The 25685-nt window shown below is 43.2% G+C and overlaps 2 protein-coding genes across 2 annotated transcripts in view; one reads left to right on the forward strand and one right to left on the reverse strand.

Annotated features, from left to right (window-relative positions):
- XIRP2 (xin actin binding repeat containing 2) overlaps window positions 1–25685 on the forward strand; it is a 227915-nt gene that overhangs the window by 26445 nt on the left and 175785 nt on the right. The gene's annotated exons all lie outside the window — the stretch shown is intronic.
- On the reverse strand, window positions 23071–23652 carry C1H1orf50 (chromosome 1 C1orf50 homolog). Its single transcript, XM_070737225.1, is given in 2 exon segments — window positions 23071–23264; window positions 23266–23652. Coding segments are annotated over 2 exon segments (564 nt in total). The 5' UTR covers window positions 23650–23652; the 3' UTR covers window positions 23071–23084.

The raw sequence follows: 25685 nt of genomic DNA on the forward strand, positions 1-25685 counted from the left end.
AACCTGGTTATTGGCATGATTTTAATATTCTTCTAATGTTTCTTTAATGTACTTTGGGTTCCTGTTCCTTTTCAGTAAATTTTCAGTACTTCTGTTTCAGTAAACATTTTCTGTAAAAGTTATTTTCAGAATGTTACTTTATTCTGAAATGTACTTTTGGAAAGTGAACATCCGATTTTCTTTTAGTTTTCTTTGCTTTCTAATTCGGAAGCCCGGGAAAAATACTTGTAATCATTTTTTGTGGTGTACTGTTTTTTCCCCATTTTTTGGAGTTTGGAGAAGGGTTTAATGCCTCTCTCATAATATTTCTACCTTCCTGCTTTTGGGATATTGTGTGGCCTCAGCATACTGTGCAGAGCCCTCAAAATTTAGGAAACTTCACCCCTCTGATTGAATAGGAAGCAAGAAGAATTATACCTGTCTTTTTCTTGCTTTGCTTCACCTGCCTACCTCAACCTTTAATCTAAGGAAGAGGTGAGTCTTTTTAAAAAGCTTGGGCAGCATCTGTTTAGAGGTTTGGGGAAAAGAAACATGAAGATGCCAGAGGAAAGCACCGTTGCTGGGGTCACAGGTGGTCTTCGAACAATCAGTGTAGGCATATGGTTCTATGGCAGAATTGTGTGCCTGTGAACTGCTTCTCTGCCTGTCCTGTTGCTGGAAAAGAAGATTGAGGAATCTTTGATTCTGTGATGATTGGCACTGTTCTGTCCTCACTACACATTAGTCTGTGTGCAACTCAACATGGAGCTAAACCCACCTATCCGCCAATAAAACAGACTATGTGGGTAGATCTGGGTGCTTTAGTGAAAGAGCAGGATACGGTGAAATTGGGGGAAATATGGATATGTACAATGATAGGTAGTATTGAGTTACAGCTGAACATAACAATGAATAAATACAAGTAATTTAAATCTCACCAGTGATACTCTGTGTGTGAGATGTGGGTTTGTCCTTGGATGACCATGTGCCTCAGATTAAGAAGAATTCTTCTTTGTGTTTCTGCCTTCTCCAAATGTTAGAGGCAATGGAGCCTGGCTTCCCAGCATGCACTTGTTTTGAGAATGTGAGCTGATGGATAAAAGAGGTTGGGTCAGCTTCAAACAATATACAGTGGCATCTCTACTTATGAACCTAATTCGTTCCGTGATCAAGTTCTTCAGTAGAAAAGTTTGTAAGAAGAAGCAACTTTTCCCATAGGAATCAATGTAAAAGCAAATAATGTGTGTGATTGGGGAAACCACAGGGAGGATGGAGACCCTCTCTAAGATTCTTAGAGAGGCCCCACAGGGGCATTTCCCATCTTTTCTGGCCCTGTTTCCTCCCAGGAGATTCCTAGAGAAGCCCCACGGAGGCTTCTCCCTGCCTTTTCCGGTTACAGTTTTGAAGGCTCGGATTTGTAAGTGGAAAGTGGTTTTTGAGAACAGGCAAAAAAATCTAGAACACCCAGTTCCTATATAGAAAAGTTCATAAGCAGAGGCGTTTATAGGCAGAGGTACCACTGTACTTGGTATTTGTCTCTCCGACCATTAGATGGAACTAGAGACCAATAACAGTATATAAAGATCATATGTTGGGATATAGTTCTCACTCCGGCCACTAATGGGGCTAGAGAGCAACAACAGTATAAAAGTTATATGCTGGGTTATGACAGTTCCTGGCATCCTTCACCGCTCTTCATTCTGTGCTGGCTGTACTCTTTTAGCCCCAGCCTTACTAGAAGATAAAGGCATGGTAGTCATTCATGATAGAGCCATAATCTTTCAGAGTTTTCTGTTGTTCAAAAGCAACCCATTTCCCTATTATCTGTTTGATAGGCAGCCTGTTGATCTGTTCAGAAACAAGTGCAGATTGCAAGGAATAACCTCTTGTCCTTCAACTCAGGTTGGGGGAACAATGTCAGGAACAGTTGAGGGGTTTTTACTGTGAAAAGAGCTGTTTGCATGTATGGTTGGTGTTTTGTGGTGGTGGTGGGATTGCATTTCAGTGTCTTATATGCAAGAAATGTTTGATGTTAACATCCTCCATACCAACCTGCTTCCCACTGATGATTTTATTAGAATAAATAATCTATCCCTTGCCAAGAGTGAATCAAATCTCATTTACTGTATGTAATACAGCCCTGAGGCCAGATGCAAACAAGATATTTGCAGCTGTGAGACCCAGGTGGGGCGGGAACCACACCAAAGGCTGTGAGACATGACAGGGCAGGAAGCAGGTCCAAAGTTGCATGATGCAGCGGGAAGAGCAGCGTACCCAAGAGTCGGGGGTGGGTGGGATTGCAGTTGTTGGGTGAGGCAGTCATGTGAATGTCTCAGTTGATGGCTGCAGCAATTTATGACTATAATCCTGGGGTCAGTTTTGGCCTTAGGTTGAACACTATCAGTAAACTTTCAAAATGGCCAAACAAAAAAACATGATTCAAGCCAAAAATCCATCCCAAAATTTGTATCTAAGAATCCTCTGCAGTTTAATATTGGATAGTGAAGACAAGTACAGTGGTACCTCTACTTAAAAACTTAATTTGTTGCGTGACCAGGTTCTTAAATAGAAAAGTTTGTAAGTAGAGCAATTTTTCCCATAGGAATCAATGTAAAAGCAAATAATGTGTGCAAACCCATTAGGAAAGAAATAAAAGCTCAGAATTGGGGTGGGAGGAGGAGGAGGAAGAAGAGGAGGAGGACAGTCACTGCCAAAGGAAGAAGTTGAGGTGAGGGGAATCAAAAAAATCCATAGGTTTAAGGCTTAAAAAAAGGGGGACCCTGAGGAGTTGAGGAGGAGAACGCGTCTCCCATACATCTGGAACGAGGCTGCCTCTCATACACTGTGCCAGAGAGAGAAACCCAGTGGTGAGAGGGGGGAACCTCCCGTTGCTTTGACTGAAGGGCGGCGGCTGCTGCTGCTGCTGCTATCTGCTTCCTTTTCCTTCCCATACTGCAGGGCTCCCCTCTCCTCTCACTCATTCGCTTTGTAGTCAGTGCCTTTTCTTCACTGTGGTGACTCCTCAGTTTGGCTGAAGCCAAGTTGATCTGGCCGGGGCAAAGTGCCCTCTTTTGCCTTTCTGCACCCAGGCGCTCCGGGAGGCAACCTCGCACCGGATGTATGGGAGGCAGCGCGAGGGAGTCACCACAGCGAAGTGGTTTATTCCCTCTCCAAGTGCTCAGAGAAAGGAAAATGCTTCGTTTACTCTGGACTGCCAAAGCCTCCTTAAGTGCCACTGAAAGGCTCCCTGGCAACCCAGAAAAGCCCAAGATGGCCAGGATTAAAGGGGGAATGGCAGGAAACTGGCTGGGTCTTTGTGCCGCTCTCAAATTTCCTGGGAATTTTTTCCGGGCTCGGGTTCTTAAGTAGAAAATGGTTCCTAAGAAGAGGCAAAAAAATCTTGAACACCCAGTTCTTATCTAGAAAAGGTCTTAAGTAGAGGTGCTCTTAGGTAGAGGTACCACTGTATAAAGTTTCTTGAGCTTGGATTTTTGCTTGCAGATGTTTCATGATCCAGCTAGATAACCCAACTATATAGAACTTCTTCAACATGCAACTTCATAGGAAACAATATTCCTAAGGAGAACCAGATGTGAGTCTCACTGGATAAGGTGAACCAGAAGGTCTATTTTTCAGCAGTAAGATTATTAAGTGCTATGGTAATGATTTATTAAAACTAAATAGAATAAATGCATCTCACAAACTTTATAGGATAAATGTTGCAGGTCATTTAAACTGTTATAATGGAAGTATAACCTTTTACATTAAGCACCTGTTCTTTCCATTTAATCCCTGGCAGTGGTTCAGTTGTCTACAGAGGGGGAGCCCTCTCAAATGGACATGCAGAGGGATTATTTAAATGTTGGATTTTAATTAGCTCTTTGAATTACTTCTTAAAAGAGCAGGTATTAAAGAATTCCTTTTTTCAGTTGAGATGCTCTAATGTATTTTATGAGAGAGTGACATATAATTTTGCCACTCTGTAAACCATCCCTCAGTTGAATTTAAAGTATAAACACTGGTAACAGTTCAAATAATCAATATTTTTTAATACTGGCGAAATACTGTGGCTTTATAGTACATTGGATGTTTTAATGTCAAGTTTGATTATCCATTTGTGTGTGTATGTGTGTGTGTGTTGCATCAAATTGATAAACGCTACTCCTGTTTACCCAGCTGAGACAAGCTTGGAAATTCAGATATAAACCACGCTTCCTTCTGTTTATTGCTAATATGTGGTAATTATACTCAAATTCTCTATATTTTTATTGCTTTTTAATTGATACTTAACTTTTTTTATTGGTCACTTAAAAATAACCTCATATTCTGCAACATCAGCAGAGATTAATTCATTCAGTCCACCGCAAAAGCCACAGGAAGACTCAATCTAAATGCAGATGTTATCGCTATGATCGGCTGCCTGCCCACGGTATTTTTGTTTTTCTTATTGTTTCTTAGCCCTCTCGCTGAATGTGGTGATGGCAAAGAAATCTGACATGAAGTTTAATGAAAGTGAATTGGAACTCCACAGTAAGAAAAATGGCAGGGATTGATGGAGTCTACTTTTATCCATCATTCTCTACTCAATTGTTTTTCTTCCTAACATACAGTATATTTGATCTGAAAACACACTTGCTGTGGATAAAAAATGATTTTCAAAAGCACATGCCAGGGCAAGTGTACAAAGTATGTGCCCTGTGGGTCACAGTCAGCCCACTGTAACATTCTTCCAAATAAATATGGTCAAAAAGTGGACATTTTTTTTCCTTTTAGGAAAATAAGGGGGAGTTTTCAGGAGGGGAAAATGCTTAAAGAACCAATTTTTCTACTGAACCCTTCTTCCCCAATGGGGTCTGAATATATAAGATTTTGGAGTACATGAAACCTGGTAAGATCCATGTGACTTGTGAAACTATGCACTCTTCCTTCTCCATCTTCTTCCTGTAGAAGATGATAACATTTATACTAATAGATTTATTAAAAGCTTGCATCATACAACACATTCTGTTCTTCAGAGAAAGCTATGTCAAAAGCTATCCTTGTGAGGGAAAAATATGGATGACTATAAATTTACCAGTCATTAAAAAAATAATTAATGAAATAATTAATGCTCTTGCTAGATTTTATATCTGAGGTTGATTTTAATTGTATTATTGTAATGTACGTATTGATGAGTCATCAGTGAAATGCTTGCATCTGCCCCTGTTCGTCTTTTGACTGTATTGTTTAAATTATTAAAATATTTTAATATTATTAAAATATTTAAGACTAATGGCTTTAAAATTAGAATAGAATAGAATTTTATTGGCCAAATATGATTGGACACACAAGGAATGTGTCTTATTTGTGCCTATGCTCTCATTGTACATAAAAGAAAAGATAAATTCATCAAGAATCATAAGGTACAACATCTAATGATAGTCTAGGTAAGAATAAGCAATCAAATCATATTAGGAACCAGTCCATATAAATTGTAAGGATGCAAGCAATAAAGTTACAGTCATACAGTCATTTGTGGGAGGAGATGGGTGATAAGAACAATTAGAAGATTAATAGTAGTGCAGACTTAGTAAACAGTTTGACAATGTTGAGGGAATTATTTGTTTAGCAGAGTGATGGTGTTTAGGAAAAAACTGTTCTTGTGTCTAGGTGTTATGGTGTGTAGTGCTCTATAGCATCTTTTTGAGGGCAGGAGTTGAAGCAGTTTGTGTCCAGGATATGAAGAATCTGTAAATATTTTCACAGACCTCTTTTTGAATTGTGCAGTATACAGGTCCTCAATGGAAGGCAGGTTGGTAGCAATTGTTTTTTCTCCAGTTCTGATTATCCTCTGAAGTCTGTGTCTGTCTTGTTGGGTTGCAGAGCCAAACCAGACAGTTATAGAGGTGTAGATGACAGAGTCGATAATTCCTCTGTAGAACTGTATCAGCAGCTCCTTGGGCAGTTTGAGCTTTCTGAGTGGCGCAGAAAGAACATTCTTTGTTGTGCTTTTTTGATGATGTTTTTGATGTTGGTGTCCATTTTAGATCTTGTGATATGGTCAAACCTAGAAATTTGAAGGTCTCTACTCTTGATATTGTTGTCTAGTGTTTTAAGAGGTTGACGTATGGGTGGGTTTCTCCTAAAGTCTACCACATTTCTATGGTTTTGAGTGTGTTCACTTCGCAATTGTTACAGTTGCACCACAAGGTTAGTTGTTCAACCTCCCATCTGTATGCAGATTCATCATTGTCTTGAATGAGTCCAATCACTATTGTGTCATCTGCAAACTTCAGTAGTTTAACAGATGGATCATTAGAGATGCAGTCATTGGTATAGAGAGAGAAGTGGGGGAAGCGAACCAGCAATGAGGTAAGTTAGAACCCACCCTTGGTGTTATCTGTATCAAAGAAGAAATAAATAATTTTGCTTATCAGAACTTTTATACAGATCTATGAGTTATGTCAGAATCAGTACTGTCCTGGGTTAATATTCCATTTATAGTAAAAAGGTTGTGATTATGTAAAGGAGTCATACTGCTGAGTCACAATGACTAAGCTGCACACTGATTGGACTAGAACAGTATAAATAGCAATGCATCTTTGCAGTGGGCATGGTTATTGTGGGTTGTAGTGGTTCGTTGTGGTTGATTTGGTTGGTTGGTTGGTTGGAAAGTTTGTGGTGGTTAATAATCTGCAGTTAATAGTGGTGTTGTACATAGAAGAAAGAGATATCTATTTTTGATATACTGAACCGGACCAGAATATCTGCGAGACCGCCTTCTGCCGCACGAATCCCAGCGACTGGTTAGGTCCCACAGAGTTGTCGTCTGGCGGGACCCAGGTGAAGAGCCTTATCTGTGGCAGCCCCGACCCTATGGAACCAGCTCCCCCCCGGTGATCAGGACTGCCCCCACCCTCCTTGCCTTTTGTGAACTTCTTAAAACCCACCTCTGCCATCAGGCATGGGGGAACTGAGACATCTCCCCTTGCCTATGCAATTTTATGTATGGAATGTTTGTGTGTATGCTTTTATATAAGGTTTTTTTTAGGTTTTTTAATGTAAAATTGTTATTTTAGATTTTAATATTAGATTTGTTATTGTATATTGTTTTTGTCACTGCTGTGAGCCACCCCGAGTCTACAGAGAGGGGCAGCATACAAATCTAATTAATAATAATAATAATAATAATAATAATAATAAAATTTCTGCAAACAATTCCTGCTGCATTGTTTTCATTCTTCAAAGGCTTCAGTTCCTGAGTATATAGTCATGTATTCAGTGAAGGGCTACCAATTTTTTTACTACCACACTGTGGGCGTGGCTTATGCAGGACGACCTGCATTTTCTTTCAACATCTTTCAGTGCAAATTGGGTGCTCTGGAGTGGAGCTCCATTTTTGCTACCCCACTGTGTTACCCCCTATCCGGGCAGTAGCCCAGCCCTGCACGTATCTCTGTGCCAAACCAGTAGCTATTGAATGCAACTCGGAAAAATTACATATCTATCTATACTGTACAATGGAGAACTCAGATACATACAAGAAAACCATGCTGTAGGGGAAAATAAAAAAGATAAATTTGATGGAATGGAGAAGGATGCAAAGATTTGCCTAGAATGTGGAATGCTAACACGATTTATGCTGTTGCTATCATAATTCCCTCTTCCTCTGTTTCACAGAATTGGTCTTGTGGATGGTCCCTGTATAAAAGTGTATTACATGACTGAAAAAAGGCTAGAGCTTAGATTGTGCCATCCACCCCCGCCCCCCATGCTGATCCCCCCCCCCCCCCGGATTCCTGCAGATGCTGATGTTTAACTTATCAGTGACTACTTGGGGACTGGAAGAACTGTCCAAATTTTTATCTACAGATAAAACCTATGACTGTAATGGAGCTTCCCCATTACAGTCATAAACTGTGATGGCCATAAAATGGCTCGCCATTTTTACAATCATTTATGTTGCCCTTATAAAGCAAACACCCCATTGTAAAGCAAATCCATTGTTTGCTATGGGCAGTTTTTCCCCAAAACCAGAAATAAATGCTGGTTTTTCAGGGGGAAAAACAATCATAAAAAGCAGTCACATAACAGCAGGTTTCTGCAAACCAGTTTTTGGTCAGCCAACATGTGGTCATATGACCATGGGGGCAGGGGAGAGCTGCCAGAACTTCAGAACCAGATTGCAAGTATTTTGTATGAGACGTATGATTGTTTTTTATATTAAAGGTTTTAAATTGTTTTTAACTATTGGATTTGTATTGTTCTATTGTTGTGAGCTGCCCCGAGTGTTCGGAGAGGGACGGCATACAAATTTAATAAATAAATAAAATAAATAGATAAATATTTTTGGGGAGGGGGTTGGACATCCATTGTGATTTTGAGTGGCTATTAAGCAATCAGTTGTAAGTTGATGACTACTGTAATTCATGAAATACGTGGGTTCCTCTTGGTTCAGACCAGATTGCCCAAACCGTTAATGACCCGCTGGTGACGTGTAGATGGTGTCATGGATCCAATTTGGTCTGTGCTGGTCTGTGCGCAACGCCATCTCTTTTTTTCAAATTTTTTTCTCTCTGTTTGGATGGTTTCTCCTTGTCCTCTGCTTTGAAAAAAGCCTTCCCTCCTGCCCCCTGGTTAATACCGATCTTTATTTCTTCACCCAAAGCACACAGCTGAACGTTTCCCCAGCTGCGTTTCCAGCTGTAACCACCTTCTGAGCATGTGCGAGGGGATGTGTGTGTGCATGCAAGCAGAGGGAGGTGCATGCCCACAAAACATGGCAATACAAACTGATTGTAAAGGTTTCTGGTCACAATTCAAAGTGTTGGTTATGACCTATAAAGCCCTTCATGGCACCAGACCAGATTACCTCAGGGACCGCCTTCTGCCGCATGAATCCCAGCGGCCAGTTAGGTCCCACAGAGTGGGTCTTCTCCGGGTCCCGTCAACTAAACAATGCTGCTTGGCGGGACTCAGGGGAAGAGCCTTCTCTGTGGCGGCCCCGGCCCTCTGGAACCAACTCCCCCCAGAGATTAGAATTGCCCCCACCCTTCTTGCCTTTCGTAAGCTACTTAAAACCCACCTCTGCCGCCAGGCATGGGGGAATTAAGATTTCTTCTCCCCCTAGGCCTTTACAATTGTATGCATGGTATGTTTGTAGGTATGTTTGGTTTTGTATATTAAGGGGCTTTTAATTCGCTTTTAGTATTGGATTATTATTGTATACTGTTTATGATTGCTGTTAGCCGCCCCGAGTTTTCGGAGAGGGGCGGCATATAAATCAAATAAATAAATAAATAAATAAATAAATAAATGAATGAATGAATGAATGAATGAATGAATGAATGAATGAATGAATGAATAAATAAATAAATAAATAAATGGAACCCACCCCTGGAACAGTCCTACAGGCAGCTGTGACATCTGCAGGATCCAGTGCTTTCATCCAAATGACAAAATTAGTATCACATTTGTGATGTAAGCTTCACCATTTTTGTACATGTATGTCAAATCAAGACATTAATATAAAAGCGGCTGAACTCTGCTGCCATCATTTAGAATCTTCCTACTACAGGTGTCTTTGGTACAGATTAGCACTGAATTTCAGTGTTTTTCTGGCAGCAATTTCCTTCTAACCTTGTACTGATTTTCAGCTCTTTTAAATGCCCCCCCCCCCAAAAAAAAGTTAAATACAGGATTTTTTCTCTGTAATTGTCTTTGTCTCATACAGAATATTGCATTACGTCTCATCTGGCATAATTGTATTCCCTCTGTTTCTTGCTTCTAATATCTTCACTTATCACTGTAGAAATCCTTAACAACATGGCACTTCATAGGGATTTGACAAATTAGAACCCGTGTGTCTCTGAATCACAATTATAAAAGGACATTTAAAAAGTAATGTAACCATAGAAAAAAGTGGTAATGTATTTTTCCACAGAAAAATACAAAGATGTCAGACTGCCCAGTATACAGAACCTGAAATGGATGGCATCTATTCTTATCATTTGAAGAAAAACAGAGACTTGGAGATATTTCTTCCTAAATAATTCTTTGTGCATTCCAGTAGCAGCTAATACCATTGGCACTGATACTTGTAACAAGAATGGTGCAAGATGTGACTCAACAAGCTCAACAAGCAATAAAAGGGGAGTTTTAGTCCGCAGACCCCTTGGACTGAGTATTCCTGACCTACGTAGATCTAGGCACAGACTTCCTCAAATCGTATCCATGCTTAAGTCATGAAATCAAAGCTAGATTGTATTTTTTTTTTTATTTATTTATTAACTTTGGACACCACCTATCTAGCTCTCAGAGAGACCCAGAACCATACTGGGTTTTTTAGTAGCTAAACTGAGTATAATGCTTGAAAAGACTGGTTTTATCTAATCACCTAGGTCTACTGCAAGATTTAGTTTCAGAATCTGACTTTGTTCGAGTTACAAACCGGCGTTCGGGAGGCTTCTGGGAAGCCCCGCCGCCCGGTTGTCACCTTTTAAAACAGCCGCGCGGCTTCCCAGCAGTCTCCGAACGCCGGTTCATAACTCAAAAAGTTCGTAAGAAGAGGCAAAATTTTTCTGAACCCCGGGTTCGTATCACGAGTTGTTCGTAAGACGAGGGGTTTGTATCTTGAGGTACCACTGTATATATATATAACGGTCTTGGTATATTCGGGTTTCTTCCCGTGTAGGATTTGGAAATTTCTGGCGACGTTTCGATGAGGTCTCACTCATCATCTTCAGGCTGGTGTTTCTGTCCTTGTTCTAAGGCGAACACTGCGAGACCTAAGCTGCCTTCCTTCTATAAATACTGGTGGCTGGTATTTATAGAAGGAAGGCAGCTTAGGTCTCGCAGTGTTCACCTTAGAACAAGGACAGAAACACCAGCCTGAAGATGATGAGTGAGACCTCATCGAAACGTCGCCGTGTGGTTTGATGGCTCAGCAATTGCCTGCTGTGTAGAAACTTCCTGGTGAGTCAGTGGGGTAACAATTGGGGTCGTTGGTGTAGCTGAGGTATGCTGATTAGTTAATGGTTGTAGATTAGGTGTGATATCCTGAGTAGTTGGAACTTGCAGGCTACTTGATTGCTTTACAATATGTGTTCTGAGTCTGGTTTCTATGGCTGGGATACGTTTGAGGGCTGGTTTCCAGATGTCTGGTAAGCAAGAGGTATCATCCCGCTTGTTCATATTTTGGGGATGTTTTTCTATTTAGATGGCTTCCATGATTATTTTTTTGCTGTAGTGTTCTGTTTTGGAAATTAATTTGGTACTGTCAAAATCAATTTCATGTCCTGTAGTTTTGAAGTGTTGGAAAAGGGAGGAGGTTTTTTCTTTTTTCTTTAATGCATTCTTATGTTCTGCAAAAAAAGTTCGGGTTTGGCGTTCGGCTTCGGGAGACAGCTGGGAAGCCGCGCGGCTGTTTTAAAAGGTCACAGCCGGGCTGGGGGGCTTCCCAGCACCCCCCCGAACCCCGAACTTTTGCCGAACTTCCGGGTTCGGGGTTCGGGGGGTGCTGGGAAGCCCCCCAGCCCGGCTGTGACCTATTAAAACAGCCGCGCAGCTTCCCAGCTGTCTCCGAACGCCGAACGCGGAAGTTCGGGTTTGGTGTTCGGCTTCGGGAGACAGCTGGGAAGCCGCACGGCTGTTTTAAAAGGTCACAGCCGGGCTGGGGGGCTTCCCAGCACCCCCCGAACTCCGAACTTTTGCCGAACTTCCGGGTTCGGGGTTCGGGGTGTGCTGGGAAGCCCCCCAGCCCGGCTGTGACCTTTTAAAACAGCCGCACGGCTTCCCAGCTGTCTCTGAACGCGGAAACGCGGAAGTTCGGGTTTGGCGTTCGGCTTCGGGAGACAGCTGGGAAGCCACACGGCTGTTTTAAAAGGTCACAGCCGGGCTGGGGGGCTTCCCAGCACCCCCCCGAACCCCGAACTTTTGCCGAACTTCCGGGTTTGGGGTTCGGGGGGGGGTGCTGGGAAGCCCCCCAGCCCGGCTGTGACCTTTTAAAACAGCCGCGCGGCTTCCCAGCTGTCTCCGAATGCCGAACACGGAAGTTCGGATTTGGCGTTCGGCTTCTGGAGACAGCTGGGAAGTCGCACGGCTGTTTTAAAAGGTCACAGCCAGGCTGGGGGGCTTCCCAGCACCCCCCGAACCCCAAACTTTTGCCGAACTTCCGTGTTCGGGGTTCAGGGGGGTGCTGGGAAGCCCCCCAGCCCGGCTGTGACCTTTTAAAACAGCCGCGCGGCTTCCCAGCTGTCTCTGAACGCCGAACGTGGAAGTTTGGGTTTGGCGTTCGGCTTCGGGAGACAGCTGGGAAGCCGCATGGCTGTTTTAAAAGGTCACAGCCAGGCTGGGGGGCTTCCCAGCACCCCCCCAAACCCCGAACTTTTGCCGAACTTCCGGGTTCGGGGTCCAGGGGAGTGCTGGGAAGCCCCCCAGCCCGGCTGTCACCTTTTAAAACAGCCGCGTGGCTTCCCAGCTGTTTCCGAACGCCGAACAGTCTGTGGGCACGGCCATCTCTTTTTTTTGCAATTTATTTGAATTGAGGGGGGGCAGATTTTTTTTAAAATATAATAATAATAATAATAATAATAATAATAATAATAATAATAATAATTTATTAGACTTGTATGCCGCCCCTCTCTGAAGACTCAAAATCTTTTGAGCATGCTCAGAAACCAATTTTCTGGCACTGCATTTGCGTCGCCATCTTGTTTGTTTGTTTGTTTGTTTGTTTGGACCCACCCATGGTGTTATCTCTATTAAGGAAGAAATAAATAATTTTGCTTATCAGAACTTTTACACAAATCTATTAGTTACAGATCTATCTATACTGTATATTGGCAAACCAAGATATGTACAAAAAAACATGCTTTAGGGGGAAAATAAAAGAATATAAGGAAAGTGTATGCTAAAATGAAATTCAAGTTTGAAAGATGAAAAATACATGTGAGCACTAGCAGAAAATATTTACACTCTGAAAAAATATCTATAAAATGTGTTCATTTGAAGTATGTATACATTTATTCATGCAGACCTTTACTTCTGCATGTATTGGATAAAAAAATCTAGTAAAGTTAAAATAAAACCAATAATCCAGAGCTATACCAGCCGCTCAGTAGGGAGAAAGAACCATGAAAGGAAGCTCATTAAAACAAAAACCATGGAAATTAATAGTACATGGATTTGTTTGATAAACAGTATTTCAGTTGTAATTTTTGAATTTGAGTGGGGAAATGCTATTAATGTACTGACAGATATTTGAAGTTATGTAATACTATTTTTCAACCTTTGACTTTAAAATGAAAACATACTTTAAATATGATCACTTCTATAATTAAACATTTTTCGTATGTTACATTATAAACCAATAAAATCGTGTGTGTGTGTATATATATATAAACATTTTTTTGAAATTACATTTCCACTAATTAAAACTTATTTAGTTTTGGTTTCCTATAATGCGTCCAATACAGTTGCCATCAATATTTTAAAATTATGAATGATTAGAAATTGTAGCTCCACTCTATTAATTGTATCGATTACTCCTTGCTAGTATTCTACATAATTAAGTGGATTAGTGGAAAACTTATGTATCATAATATGAAGAAAAATTAGGGCTTGTATCAGAAGCAATATATTTGTGATATCATGAAGATCCTTCAAAATATAGAATAATGAGATCTGTTTCAAAACCAAATTAGCTATATTTTAGAACGTTGACAATGCAGACATATGTAATCAAACTCACTTAGAAATTAATCAGAGTAATTTTATCTATATTTCTACAGTGATTTTGCTACTCTGCTACATATTGAAATCTGATATTAATAGTTAGACATGTTGAATGCTCGCCTGGAATTGATTTGAACAGAAGCATTCAGGCATATCATCTATTATAACACCTTTTTCAGGAGAAAAAAAGAAAATCATAATTTCAGAACTGGGAAAAATGGAATGGGAAGAAATGCAAGCCAAATAAACATCTAAATGGCAAAGCACTTAATTAACTCTTCCCCTTCACTCGTGGTGTGAACCTTATTTATGTTGTCAATTGATTGCTGCACCTCAATAGTAGAGAATACAGTCTATGCAGCAGGGGTGGGTTTTGACTTACCTCCCTGCCGGTTTGCTTCCTCACGTGTCATGCGTGTGCATGCACAATACCTAAAACCCAGCTCCTATGCATGCACAGAAGCAAAAAAAAAAAAGGTGGCACCATCTAGGGTACCGCCAAGAGAGCCAGTTGAGAGAGGGGGGTGTCCAGCTGGCCATTACTGCCAGTTTGGTGAGTGGGGGAAATTCCTGCTACCGGTCCTATAGAACTGGTCTGAACTGGCAGGATCCAACCTCTGCTGTGCAGCTTAAGACTGACCTCAGAGTGTTCTCTGAACTTGGGTTTTTTTTTTCTGCAAACATTTTATACCACAATAGATGGTTACATCATCAATTCATGAAGGATGAAAGTGAAAGTTGTCGTTAATGTGTGTGTGTGTGTGTGTGTGTGTGTGTATGAAGGTCTTGGCATATTCAGGTTTATATTTAGTAATCAGCATACATCAATTACATCAGTGACCCCAGGTGTTATCCCACTGACTCACCAGGAAGTTCCAACACAGCTTGCAGCTGCTGAGCCAGAACTTCATACCCACCCACTAGTATTTATAGAGGGAAGGCAGCTCAGGTCTCGCTGGGTTCACCCTTGCACAAGGACAAAAGCACCAGCCTGAAGATGACGAGTGGGGCCTCGTCGAAACGTCGCCAGAAATATCTGAAACATACACGGGAAGAAACCCGAATATGCCAAGACCTTCATACCTGTACCTGTGAAAATCTATAAACACACACACACACACACACACACACACATATAAATATACACGTATAAATGTATACACACACACACACATATGCTGATAAGTGAAAAGGAAGGGAGCCTAGTATAGTTCTATTTTGACCTTGTTATGGTCTCATCAGCCAGACATACCCTTACTGGGATTTGAACCCAGTCCTTACAAGGCAGAGGCCCCAAGTTCAAATCCCGGTAAGGGTGTGGCTACCTGATGAAGGCAAATAAGCCCGAAATAGATCTATAGTAGTCTCCCTTCCTTTTCATTATCAGCAAAATATGTTACACTTATAGATTATAGTTGTTGGCTATAAAAAGCTTATCTGCCTTGGAATATGGCCCCTCATGGGGCCGAGAAGCAAAAAGGAAGTTGTGCGTTTTATATTATAAAATCAATAAAAATATTTAAATAAGCAATGCTTGTTCTTCTATGAGCCCAGTAATTTTATCTTTAATAATGGTTTCCATCACTTTGCCTGGAATTGAGGTTATAGTTTCCTGGATCGCCTTTGGATCCTTTCTTGAAGATCGGGGTTACATTATCCAATCCTCAGGTACAGTGCCTGATCTTAGAGAAAGATTATATATTTTAGCTAGACGTTCAGCAATTTCACACTTGAGTTCCTTGAGAACTCAAAGGTGGATGCCATCTGGGCTCGGTAATTTGTTGATATTTAGTTTAGAAAGTCTCTGGAGCCAAGGGAGGGCAATAAATGGGCCTACCAAGCCCACCAGAAGTCGGGAAACAGGAGAGAGGGGAGCAGGAGGGGGTCATGTGTGCTTGCACAAAGGGCATTGAATTATGGGTGGGGGCACTTGTGCATTTGCAATAGCTCATGCTTTTGGCACCCAAAGGAAAAAAGATTCGCCATCACTGTACTAGCCACCCATTTTTGTCTGCAATCCACATTCATTGATTTTTGACCGTCTCCTGATTGTCTCCTTAAATAAGCTATTCGTCTTACTGCTATGTTTCTTCTGAGAGATAGAAACTGAGTAGACTCTGAAACTATGTGTAGATATGGGGAACTGATTTGCACAGTTGCATCCCAAGAGGAGTTTGTTGAAGTCTTGATAGAAATGAAACTCTTCTCAGAGGGTTTGCTTAGATATAATGACTATTTCTTTACATTCTAAAAGTACCTGCATTCTGCAACGTGTAGATCCTCCCAGGGTTTCTGATCAATGGGCTGCAGATCAGACAGAGAAACTATGAGCATTTCTTGCTAGGCAAGGGATTTCTCAAAATAGTTTATTGTTACAAGATGGCTACTAGTTTGGTGAGGAAAGAATTAATAGGGACAGAAAACCAATATAAAGGTTTTTTTTAATGATCAACCAATCCAACTGTCTTGGCCCTTCTCTTTTTTATTTTTACAGGGGAATTAGAAATAAATGACAAGGGAAGCTAAGAAAAGGAGATGCTTTATCCTTGGTTTTAGATTTATGTGCAAAAGAAGAAAAGCATAAAACAAGTCATTGAGAGCATAAACTCAGAAGATGTAGTGGAAAATTTAGCTAAGACGGAGTCCTTTTATCTGTGTTGAAGCTGTACTTTGTAAAGAAAATGAAATACTATTGGAAGGTTTCTGTCTACAATGTAGTATTTCTAGAATTTCCCATTATTCAGGGATATGGTCTGCACACAATGATAGATAAAGGAACTCCTTCTTTACACAATGAAAAACACAACTATGGCCACTGGCTACGATATCATTTAAGGTAAAAAGAGCCCCTCCGGATTTTACTCCACTAGTCATTGCTGACTATATTGGGCCATGCTCATTTCCATTTCAAGGCCATTGAAATAACGCCGTTCCAAGACATTTCTTGGGCGGCAAAAGTCAAAAATGTCAATGCAATCCTAAATTGCATTAATAGATAGATACATTCTAGGACTAGGGTGGTAGTAATACTGCTCTAAAAAACCTAGAATTCTGCATCCACTTTTGGTCACCACACCCCACTACAAAAAAGACTCTAGAGAAAGTGCAGAGGAGAGCAATCAGGACGATTAGGGAACTAGAGACTATGACACATGAAGAGCAGTTGCAGGAACTGGGCATGGCCAGTCAGGTGAAGAGAAAGGCCAGGGGAGACATGATAGCAGTGTTCCAATACTTGAGGGGCTACTACGGAGAGGAGGGAAGTCAGGCTGTTTTCCAAAGCACCAGAAGGCCAGACATGAACAATGGATGGAAACTGACCTAGGAGAGATTCAACCTAGAAATAAGGAGAAACTTTCTGACAGTGAGAGTGATCAACCAGTGGAACAGCTTTCCTGCAGAAGTTGTGAGAGCTCCAACACGTGGGACTTTCAAGAGGAGATTGGACTGCCATTTGTTTAAAATGGTGTAGGGACTCCTGCTTGAGCAGGGGGTTGGACTAGATCAGTGTTTCCCAACATTTTTTGAGCCGCGGCACGTTATTCACATTTTCAAAATCCTGGGGAACATTGAGTGTGTGTGGGGGTGGGGGTGTAAAAAAAGTTTGGACAAAAAAAAATCTCTCTTCCTCCCTTTTGCTCTATTTCTCCCTCACTCCCTCTTTCTCTCTCCCTCCTTCCCCACTCTCTTGCTGTCTCTCTCTTTCTTTCTCTCTCTCTCTTTGTCTCGCTTGTTATCTCTCTCTTTCTCTCTCTCTCTTGCTTTCTCTCTCTCTTTCTTTCTCTCTTGCTATCTCTCTCTCTCAGGCACTGGGGGGTGGGGGCGGCCGCAGCACCGGCCTCCGCACTTTCATTGCTCCAAACTCCAACGCTCGGTGGGGGATTGTTTTTGGCCTTAGAGGTAATATTGCTGGCTACTGTCTGATGCCGCTGCTGCCAGCGCTCTCCCGCTGGGCCCCAAAGCTCATCTGCCATGAAGAAGTAAGGCACGAAAAAGGAGGCGGGAAGAATGAAGCTCAGCTTCTGCGAGCTTCGTAGCACTCCTGACCATGTCTCGTGGCACACTAGTGTGCCACGGTGCACTGGTTGAAAAACACTGGACTAGATGACCTACAAGGTCCCTTCCAACTCTATATCTATGTCTATGTAATTTCTGCATTCATATGGCCAGCATGGTGTCAGAGAGAGCTGTTATCTTCCTACTGAAATGTACTATGGACAGCCCAGGTTCGAGACTTTAGTGCCATGTGATGAGCGAGCTTCTTTCCTTGCCCCTGTTCCTGCCAACCAGTTTGAAAGCATGCAAACCCAAGTAGATAAACAGGCGCCACATCATTCAAGGTGCTTTGAACAAATTCACAAAGGACAAGTGTATCCATGCTTATGTGGACTTCTAGGTTTGCAATTAAAGTACGAGTTCAAATGTTGGGGCAAATGCAAGACATTCTTGTCCTTGTGTCCTCCATCTTGACTTCTGGAGTTTGGTAAGAAGCAAATAATCTTTGAACAAAGATTATTTTAAGCTTGCAGTATTGTCACTTCAATTCAGTTCCGCTATGCTTGTGTGCATATAAGATGGGCTGTTTGTCTTTTTAAAATAATATTCCTTGGCACTATGAGTTGGAGAGGCTCTGGATTAGTTCTCTGAATGTAACTCACATTTCCTGGGCTGATGCAAATAAAGCATGCCTCTCTCCAAGTTCCAAACATGTTACAGGCTCAGCACGTGCTGCTGCACACATGGGAGCCAATCCTCCACTCCAAATAAACCATTCATTTCGAAAGCAGAAAAAAGCAGCTGTAAAATGAAAGCTTCACTTTACATTAAAGTCCGGAGATCCAGTAGAATGACAGGCCAGATCACTTAGCCTTTTCTTCCTAGTTCTTTATACGGAATTCTTATTATAGATGAACACTGAGAAGGCAGATAAAGAGATGAATTATTTTTAAAAAGGAATTTACAAATCCCAAATACAGTGATCCCCCGCTCTTTGCGAGGGTTCCGTTCCAGGACCCCCCGCAACGAGCGGGTTTTCGCGAAGTAGCGCTGCGGAAGTAAAAACACCATCTGCGCATGTGCAGATGGTGTTTTTACTTCCGCAGCGCTAGCGAGGAGCCGAAGATTGGGGGCGGCGCGGGTGTTTTAAAACGTCCCCGCCGACATGGGGGGCTCGCTAGCAGCACCCCCCTAACCCGGGTTGGGGGTTCGGGGGTGTGCTAGCGAGCCCCCCATGTCGGCGGGGATGTTTTAAAACACCCGCGCGACTTTCCAATGAGTCCCGAAGACAACGCGTTTGTCTTCGGGACTCATTGGAAAGTCGCGCGGGTGTTTTAAAACATCCCCGCCGACATGGGAGGCTCGCTAGCACACCCCCGAACCCCCAACCCGGGTTTGGGGGTGTGCTAGCGAGCCCCTCATGTCGGCGGGGATGTTTTAAAACACCCGCGCGACTTTCCAATGAGTCCCGAAGACAACGCGTTTGTCTTCGGGACTCATTGGAAAGTCGCGCGGGTGTTTTAAAACATCCCCGCCGACATGGGAGGCTCGATAGCAAACCCCTGAACCCCCAACCCGGGTTTGGGGGTGTGCTAGCGAGCCCCTCATGTCGGCGGGGATGTTTTAAAACACCCGCGCGACTTTCCAATGAGTCCCGAAGACAACGCGTTTGTCTTCGGGACTCATTGGAAAGTCGCGCGGGTGTTTTAAAACATCCCCGCCGACATGGGAGGCTCGCTAGCACACCCCCGAACCCCCAACCCGGGTTTGGGGGTGTGCTAGCGAGCCCCTCATGTCGGCGGGGATGTTTTAAAACACCCGCGCGACTTTCCAATGAGTCCCGAAGACAACGCGTTTGTCTTCGGGACTCATTGGAAAGTCGCGCGGGTGTTTTAAAACATCCCCGCCGACATGGGAGGCTCGCTAGCACACCCCCGAACCCCCAACCCGGGTTTGGGGGTGTGCTAGCGAGCCCCTCATGTCGGCGGGGATGTTTTAAAACACCCGCGCGACTTTCCAATGAGTCCCGAAGACAACGCGTTTGTCTTCGGGACTCATTGGAAAGTCGCGCGGGTGTTTTAAAACATCCCCGCCGACATGGGAGGCTCGCTAGCACACCCCCGAACCCCCAACCCGGGTTTGGGGGTGTGCTAGCGAGCCCCTCATGTCGGCGGGGATGTTTTAAAACACCCGCGCGACTTTCCAATGAGTCCCGAAGACAACGCGTTTGTCTTCGGGACTCATTGGAAAGTCGCGCGGGTGTTTTAAAACATCCCCGCCGACATGGGAGGCTCGCTAGCACACCCCCGAACCCCCAACCCGGGTTTGGGGGTGTGCTAGCGAGCCCCTCATGTCGGCGGGGATGTTTTAAAACACCCGCGCGACTTTCCAATGAGTCCCGAAGACAACGCGTTTGTCTTCGGGACTCATTGGAAAGTCGCGCGGGTGTTTTAAAACATCCCCGCCGACATGGGAGGCTCGCTAGCACACCCCCGAACCCCCAACCCGGGTTTGGGGGTGTGCTAGCGAGCCCCTCATGTCGGCGGGGATGTTTTAAAACACCCGCGCGACTTTCCAATGAGTCCCGAAGACAACGCGTTTGTCTTCGGGACTCATTGGAAAGTCGCGCGGGTGTTTTAAAACATCCCCGCCGACATGGGAGGCTCGCTAGCACACCCCCGAACCCCCAACCCGGGTTTGGGGGTGTGCTAGCGAGCCCCTCATGTCGGCGGGGATGTTTTAAAACACCCGCGCGACTTTCCAATGAGTCCCGAAGACAATGCGTTTGTCTTTGGGACTCATTGGAAAGTCGCGCGGGTGTTTTAAAACGTCCCCGCCGGCATGGGGGGCTTCCTAGCAGCCCCCCAAACCCGGGTTGGGGGTCCGGGGGGTGCTGGTAAGCCCCCCATGCCGGTGGCAACGTCGTGCCGCCCCCAATCTTCGGCTCCTCGCTAGCGGGTAGGCAGGCGGCTCCTCGCTAGCGGGCAGGCAGGCGAGAGCTAGCGCCAGCGAACAGCTTGTCCGCGCTCGCTCTGGCCGCGAGAATGAACGGTGTGGGCGGGCGAAGGGCGGGCGGCAGCGAGGAGTTTGCGTGGGCGGTGGGGAAACTCTTTGCTGATGCCCGCTGCTCGCCCTCTCGCCAGCAAGAGGGGGAAGACCCAGGGAAGCCGCCCAGCAGCTGATCTGCCGGGCACCATCTACGCATGCGTGCCCATAGAAAAAAGGGCACGCATGGGCAGATGGTGTTTTGACTTCCGGGTTGAAAAATCGCGAATTACCCTGTTCGCAATGGTCGGGGACGCAATAACCGGGGGATCACTGTACTTTTGTGGAATTCCTGAGAAAGTTATTCTTGGCCCCTTATGGCAAAGAGAGGCCTTGATTATTTGTGTAATAGCTGAACTCCACGGCCTTTTGGTCACAACCATGATCCTGTTCATTCATAGTGCTCTGAAGGGAAACGTGCAAATTAACCTAAATTGTTGTTTTCAGATTTTACAGACCATGAATTCAGTGATACTTTCCTCCCTGAGTGGTAAAAAAAATAATGGGAATTTTGCATTTCTGTCTATAAAGAAAGAAGACATCAGGCAATTTACCACAGAATTTTTCAAGCCACAATGTAGTCAAGGCAGGGATATATAGTGATGCATTAGCTCTGCATAATCAATTCAGGTTAATTAATTATCAATTATCAATTCAGGTTAATTAAAAAATATTTTTAAAGGTTTTTTTTAAAGTTTTGATTCTCATCCAGCAGGAATATCCTAAATATTATTGAATAATATTTTTTACAAGTAGAATCAAACCTTCTGTCCACATTCCCAGCATCACGCTGTTCCCCCTTTGCCCTGCTTTCATTAGAATGAGTAAATTAGCATGTCACCTGACCCGAGTATGATTTTAAAAACTGAAGATCGGTATTCATCCTGTCCACATTGTGGTTACCAAACACTTCTGATACTTCCTGGACATATCAAGAAAATGGACTTCGGTTGAATCAAGCAAAGAGCTGCCCATCTATGCCAAGCAGCTCTTTGCTGATAACAGCTTCATATCTGACTTGCATCCAAATGACCAAACGTTCTTATTTGGGTTAATATTCAGTACATATCGGTTGCATTTTCCTTATTTTCTGCATAATGGTCAAAGAAGCATGTGCGGAAGCAAAAAAATTGCCGAAATCTCACACGTGCACACATTCCCTCATGAGACTTTGCTTCCTGCGCATGTGCCGAAGCAAAATCACACTTGGACATGTGCATACCAGGGACATGGAGCTGCTCGCACAGCTCCATTTTCCCTACCGGAGCTATGTTGTGGCCCATACCTGTAGCAACCTGCTACTGACCTTGTTCAAATCCCAGCTAAAAAATCTGTGGATAGCTAGGGGATTTAGAAGCACCACCCTTTGCCACCATCCATTTTACCATTTCCTCAAATTGAGCATGGGACTGGAACATAAATCCCTGAGCTGGCCCATGCTGTACCTCATCCACCCTGTTCTGCTCCAGCTACGGACCACACACAAACTCTGTACAAACCCTAGTTAAGGATTACTAATGAGCTTTCTTAGTAGTCGTCACACACAAATACAGTTTAAAGCAGCCTTTTCAGAACACTGGCTGTAATTCGAATTCATTAACAGCTAGCATGTGTCCATAAAATAATAACTCAATACTGAATAAAACAGTCTTGTAGATATGGTGTTTGGCAAAATGCCCAGAAGCAATTCACAGGAAAAAGCCAAGAGAGAGAACAAGAGCCAATCAGATTTTCTGAAGTCAAGATACAAAGGAATACGAATGTTTTCTGCAAATTGCTTCCTTTGCTGTCATCCTTTAAATAGGCCAGAACATAGAGCATAGAACATAGAAGATTGACGGCAGAAAAAGACCTCCTGGTCTATCTAGTCTGCCCTTATACTATTTCCTGTATTTTATCTTAGGGTGGATCTATATTTAAATTCAGTTACTATGGATTTACCAACCACGTGTGCTGGAAGTTTGTTCCAAGCATCTACTACTCTTTCAGTAAAATAATATTTTCTCACATTGCTTCTGACCTTCTCTGCTGAAGAGTAAAGAGGATGCCCAGTTCGGGGGGGAAAAAAGGAAGAGGCAGATTTAATTTGTACTGTCCCTTGCAGGAGGACATGAAATGAAGCTAAAATGACTTTCTCAGGCTAAACGACTAAAACCACAATGATGGGAAGGTGGAATCTACACGATTCAAAAAAAAAAAAAATCAACAAAAAGTTTCCAAATGGGTATTGAAGGTGAAGTTGTCCTCCAGGTGTTCTGTCCCCTTTTTATTTTTCAAAAGGAGCCGGGAGAGAAGAGGAGAAGCGGACACCTCCTTAATTACGTGGGTGGGGGGAATGACAAAAACCGCCGTCACATGGTAAGGCCGCGGAAATTGGGTTCGCTGCAGGGAGCCAAAGCGGCTTGTTGGTCCAACAGCTTTTCTAGGATGTTGAGCTTGGCGTCCCGCTTCTCCGCCTCGTCCGAAGGGGTCCAGGAGAGGTCGTGTTGCAGCTTGTAGGCGGCAAGGAACTCACTGGGGCAGTTAGCCCCCCCACTCCTTTGGGGAAAGCAAGGAGAAATAACGCTGGCCGCTTTCTCTCCTGTACAGGTAATAAGTATTCCCAGGTTTCTTTACAAAGTTACAGGCCACGTGATGGAGATTGCCGTCTCTTCTGGCGTCTTCCAGAACCTTGCTGGCTTGTTCTTACAAATATCGGATTTGTTCTGCAATGGCAGTTAACCGGTTGCAGGCATTCGCTCGGACAAACTCATCCGCCTTCTCTTGCTCGGCTAAAGCCACCAGATCCGACGGCTGCGATTTTCGAGCTGCCGCGATCAGCTGGAGACCTTCGGAAACCCCCCACCCGACCAGCGCCGAGCTCTCCGGCGGAGGAACCGGAACGGCGGTTGAGTCCTCCCCTTCTTTGGCCGCCATGCTAGAGGGCTGGCCAATTAGCCCCAGTCTTTACTCCCAAGGAGACCTCATTCTGAGGAACCATTCCTGCCTTTTGGCAGCTCTGTGGCTCCTCCTCTTCTTCCTCATCACTGATGGGAGCTTCTGGAGGTTTCGAAGGCCCTGGCTGAATCTCTACCTCTGGCACCAAATCCTCTCCATCCTCCTCATTGTCCAACTTGAATGCCAGCTGCACAGGCCACTGGGGCTTCACCACATCAGGTGTCGACATCAGCTACTAGCAACATAACCCTGCTGAAATAGGTTGGGTCTCCTCTCTGACCTCCATACCTGTTTCACTTCGGTTGAGGTGGTCCTGTCCTTCATGTGATGAGTTGGGGCAAAGGCCGATGTTGGGAACATGGGCCGAAGCTGTGAGGTGGGGGCAGACAATAAACTTAGGCCATGGCATGATCAATCAAAGGGCTCTGTACTGGTTTAATTAGGTTCCCTTCGCTTTGTAAACCTACTATGTGAGGGAAGCCTAGGCCTAAGTTTGGGCAAAGGATGATCCTGGGAACACAGGATAAAGATGTTCCCTACATGATTGGGCTGCCCCAGTGAGGTGGGGCCGGGCAATCTGCTTAGGCTATGGCACACTCAATCAAAGGCCTCTGAAGTGGCCTAATCAAGCTGGAACTTGACTTCTGCGCATGCTCAGAAGGAAAAAAAATTAAAAATAATTTTAAAAATTCAATGCAATTAAAGTGAAATGCAATTTAAGTTTTTCATTTGTACCACTTTGACTACAACATAATTACATCATTTAGTAATAGACACAGAGATTTTGCTTGCTGATGGAAGCAAAATGATATTGGTGGTGCGGAAACAGAATTATTCAATACAAGACGTTCATTTTCATTTTGTTGTTGGCTAAAATGCTGATCTTAGTGAAATCAATGGCAATGTTTTCTTTGACATCAATTACAGAAACTTTTAATTGATTTTTAGCGAGGGCAGGTATTTTATTATTGTGTCTTGGTGACCTTCAACATTAGTGAAAAAAAGATTAAAGTCTTAGGAGTGAGTATCAATATGATGGTGCCAAACATAAACAATAGATCAAGTTGATAATTATTTCTACAATAAAAAGAACATCACTTTTATCCTGGTATACCCAATTTGGGGAGTGAGGGATTTTGGTTGTAATCTTGAAACAAATAATGAGACAATTTAATCAGCTTTATTTCTGCATTAAATAAACTCTATCAATACATTGTTCACTAAAATATATTTATAAACACAATTGTGTCTTCATATCATGATAACTTAATAGTGGACTGTTTACTATTATTGCCAGCTATAGCAATCTTTCAGCAGTTGCTAACCATATTAATTAAAGGATAAGAAAACCTTATCAATTAAATGATGAGGAAATTATATATGAAATGAATCATATATAATTTATAGCAGCTGAAATTTGCAATAGCTCTACTCTCAAACTGTGGAAGTTCCACAGACAGTTTGATGGATTTCATTAAGGAAAATGATAGTTTTAGTTACTCTTTACAACCTGTCACCTACCAAGGAAAAGAAAGGCCCACAAAACATGGATGGCGAGGCCTAACTTCTAAATCTATACTGACAGGAGTATAAAGTTTCCCCTAACTTAAAGTTATACAATCAAGAGTACAATCAAAGTACTTATTGATTGCTTCTTTTCTCCTTCTCTGGAATAGCATTATATGAATTTTTATGATTCCTTGGCCTGATAATATTTGACTCTGTAAGGTTGGGGGAATGTTTGCTTTTTATTCTTTTCATGTTTGCACAGGATTGGAGGATATATACAGTGATACCTTGTCTTACAAACTTAATTCGTTCCATGACCAGGTTTGTAAGTAGAAAAGTTCGTAAGATGAAGCAATTTTCCCCATAGCAATCAATGTAAAAGCAAATAATGCATGCAACCCCATCCCAAAAGTCACCCCTTTTGCCTTGCACCATTGGGAATCCCTGCCTCCAGACTTCCATTGGCAGCCGAAGCACCCGTTCTTGCATTGCTGGGATGCCTCTGA

Source organism: Erythrolamprus reginae, chromosome 1 (assembly GCF_031021105.1).
Source record: "Erythrolamprus reginae isolate rEryReg1 chromosome 1, rEryReg1.hap1, whole genome shotgun sequence".
Taxonomy (NCBI): Eukaryota; Metazoa; Chordata; class Lepidosauria; order Squamata; family Dipsadidae; genus Erythrolamprus; species Erythrolamprus reginae.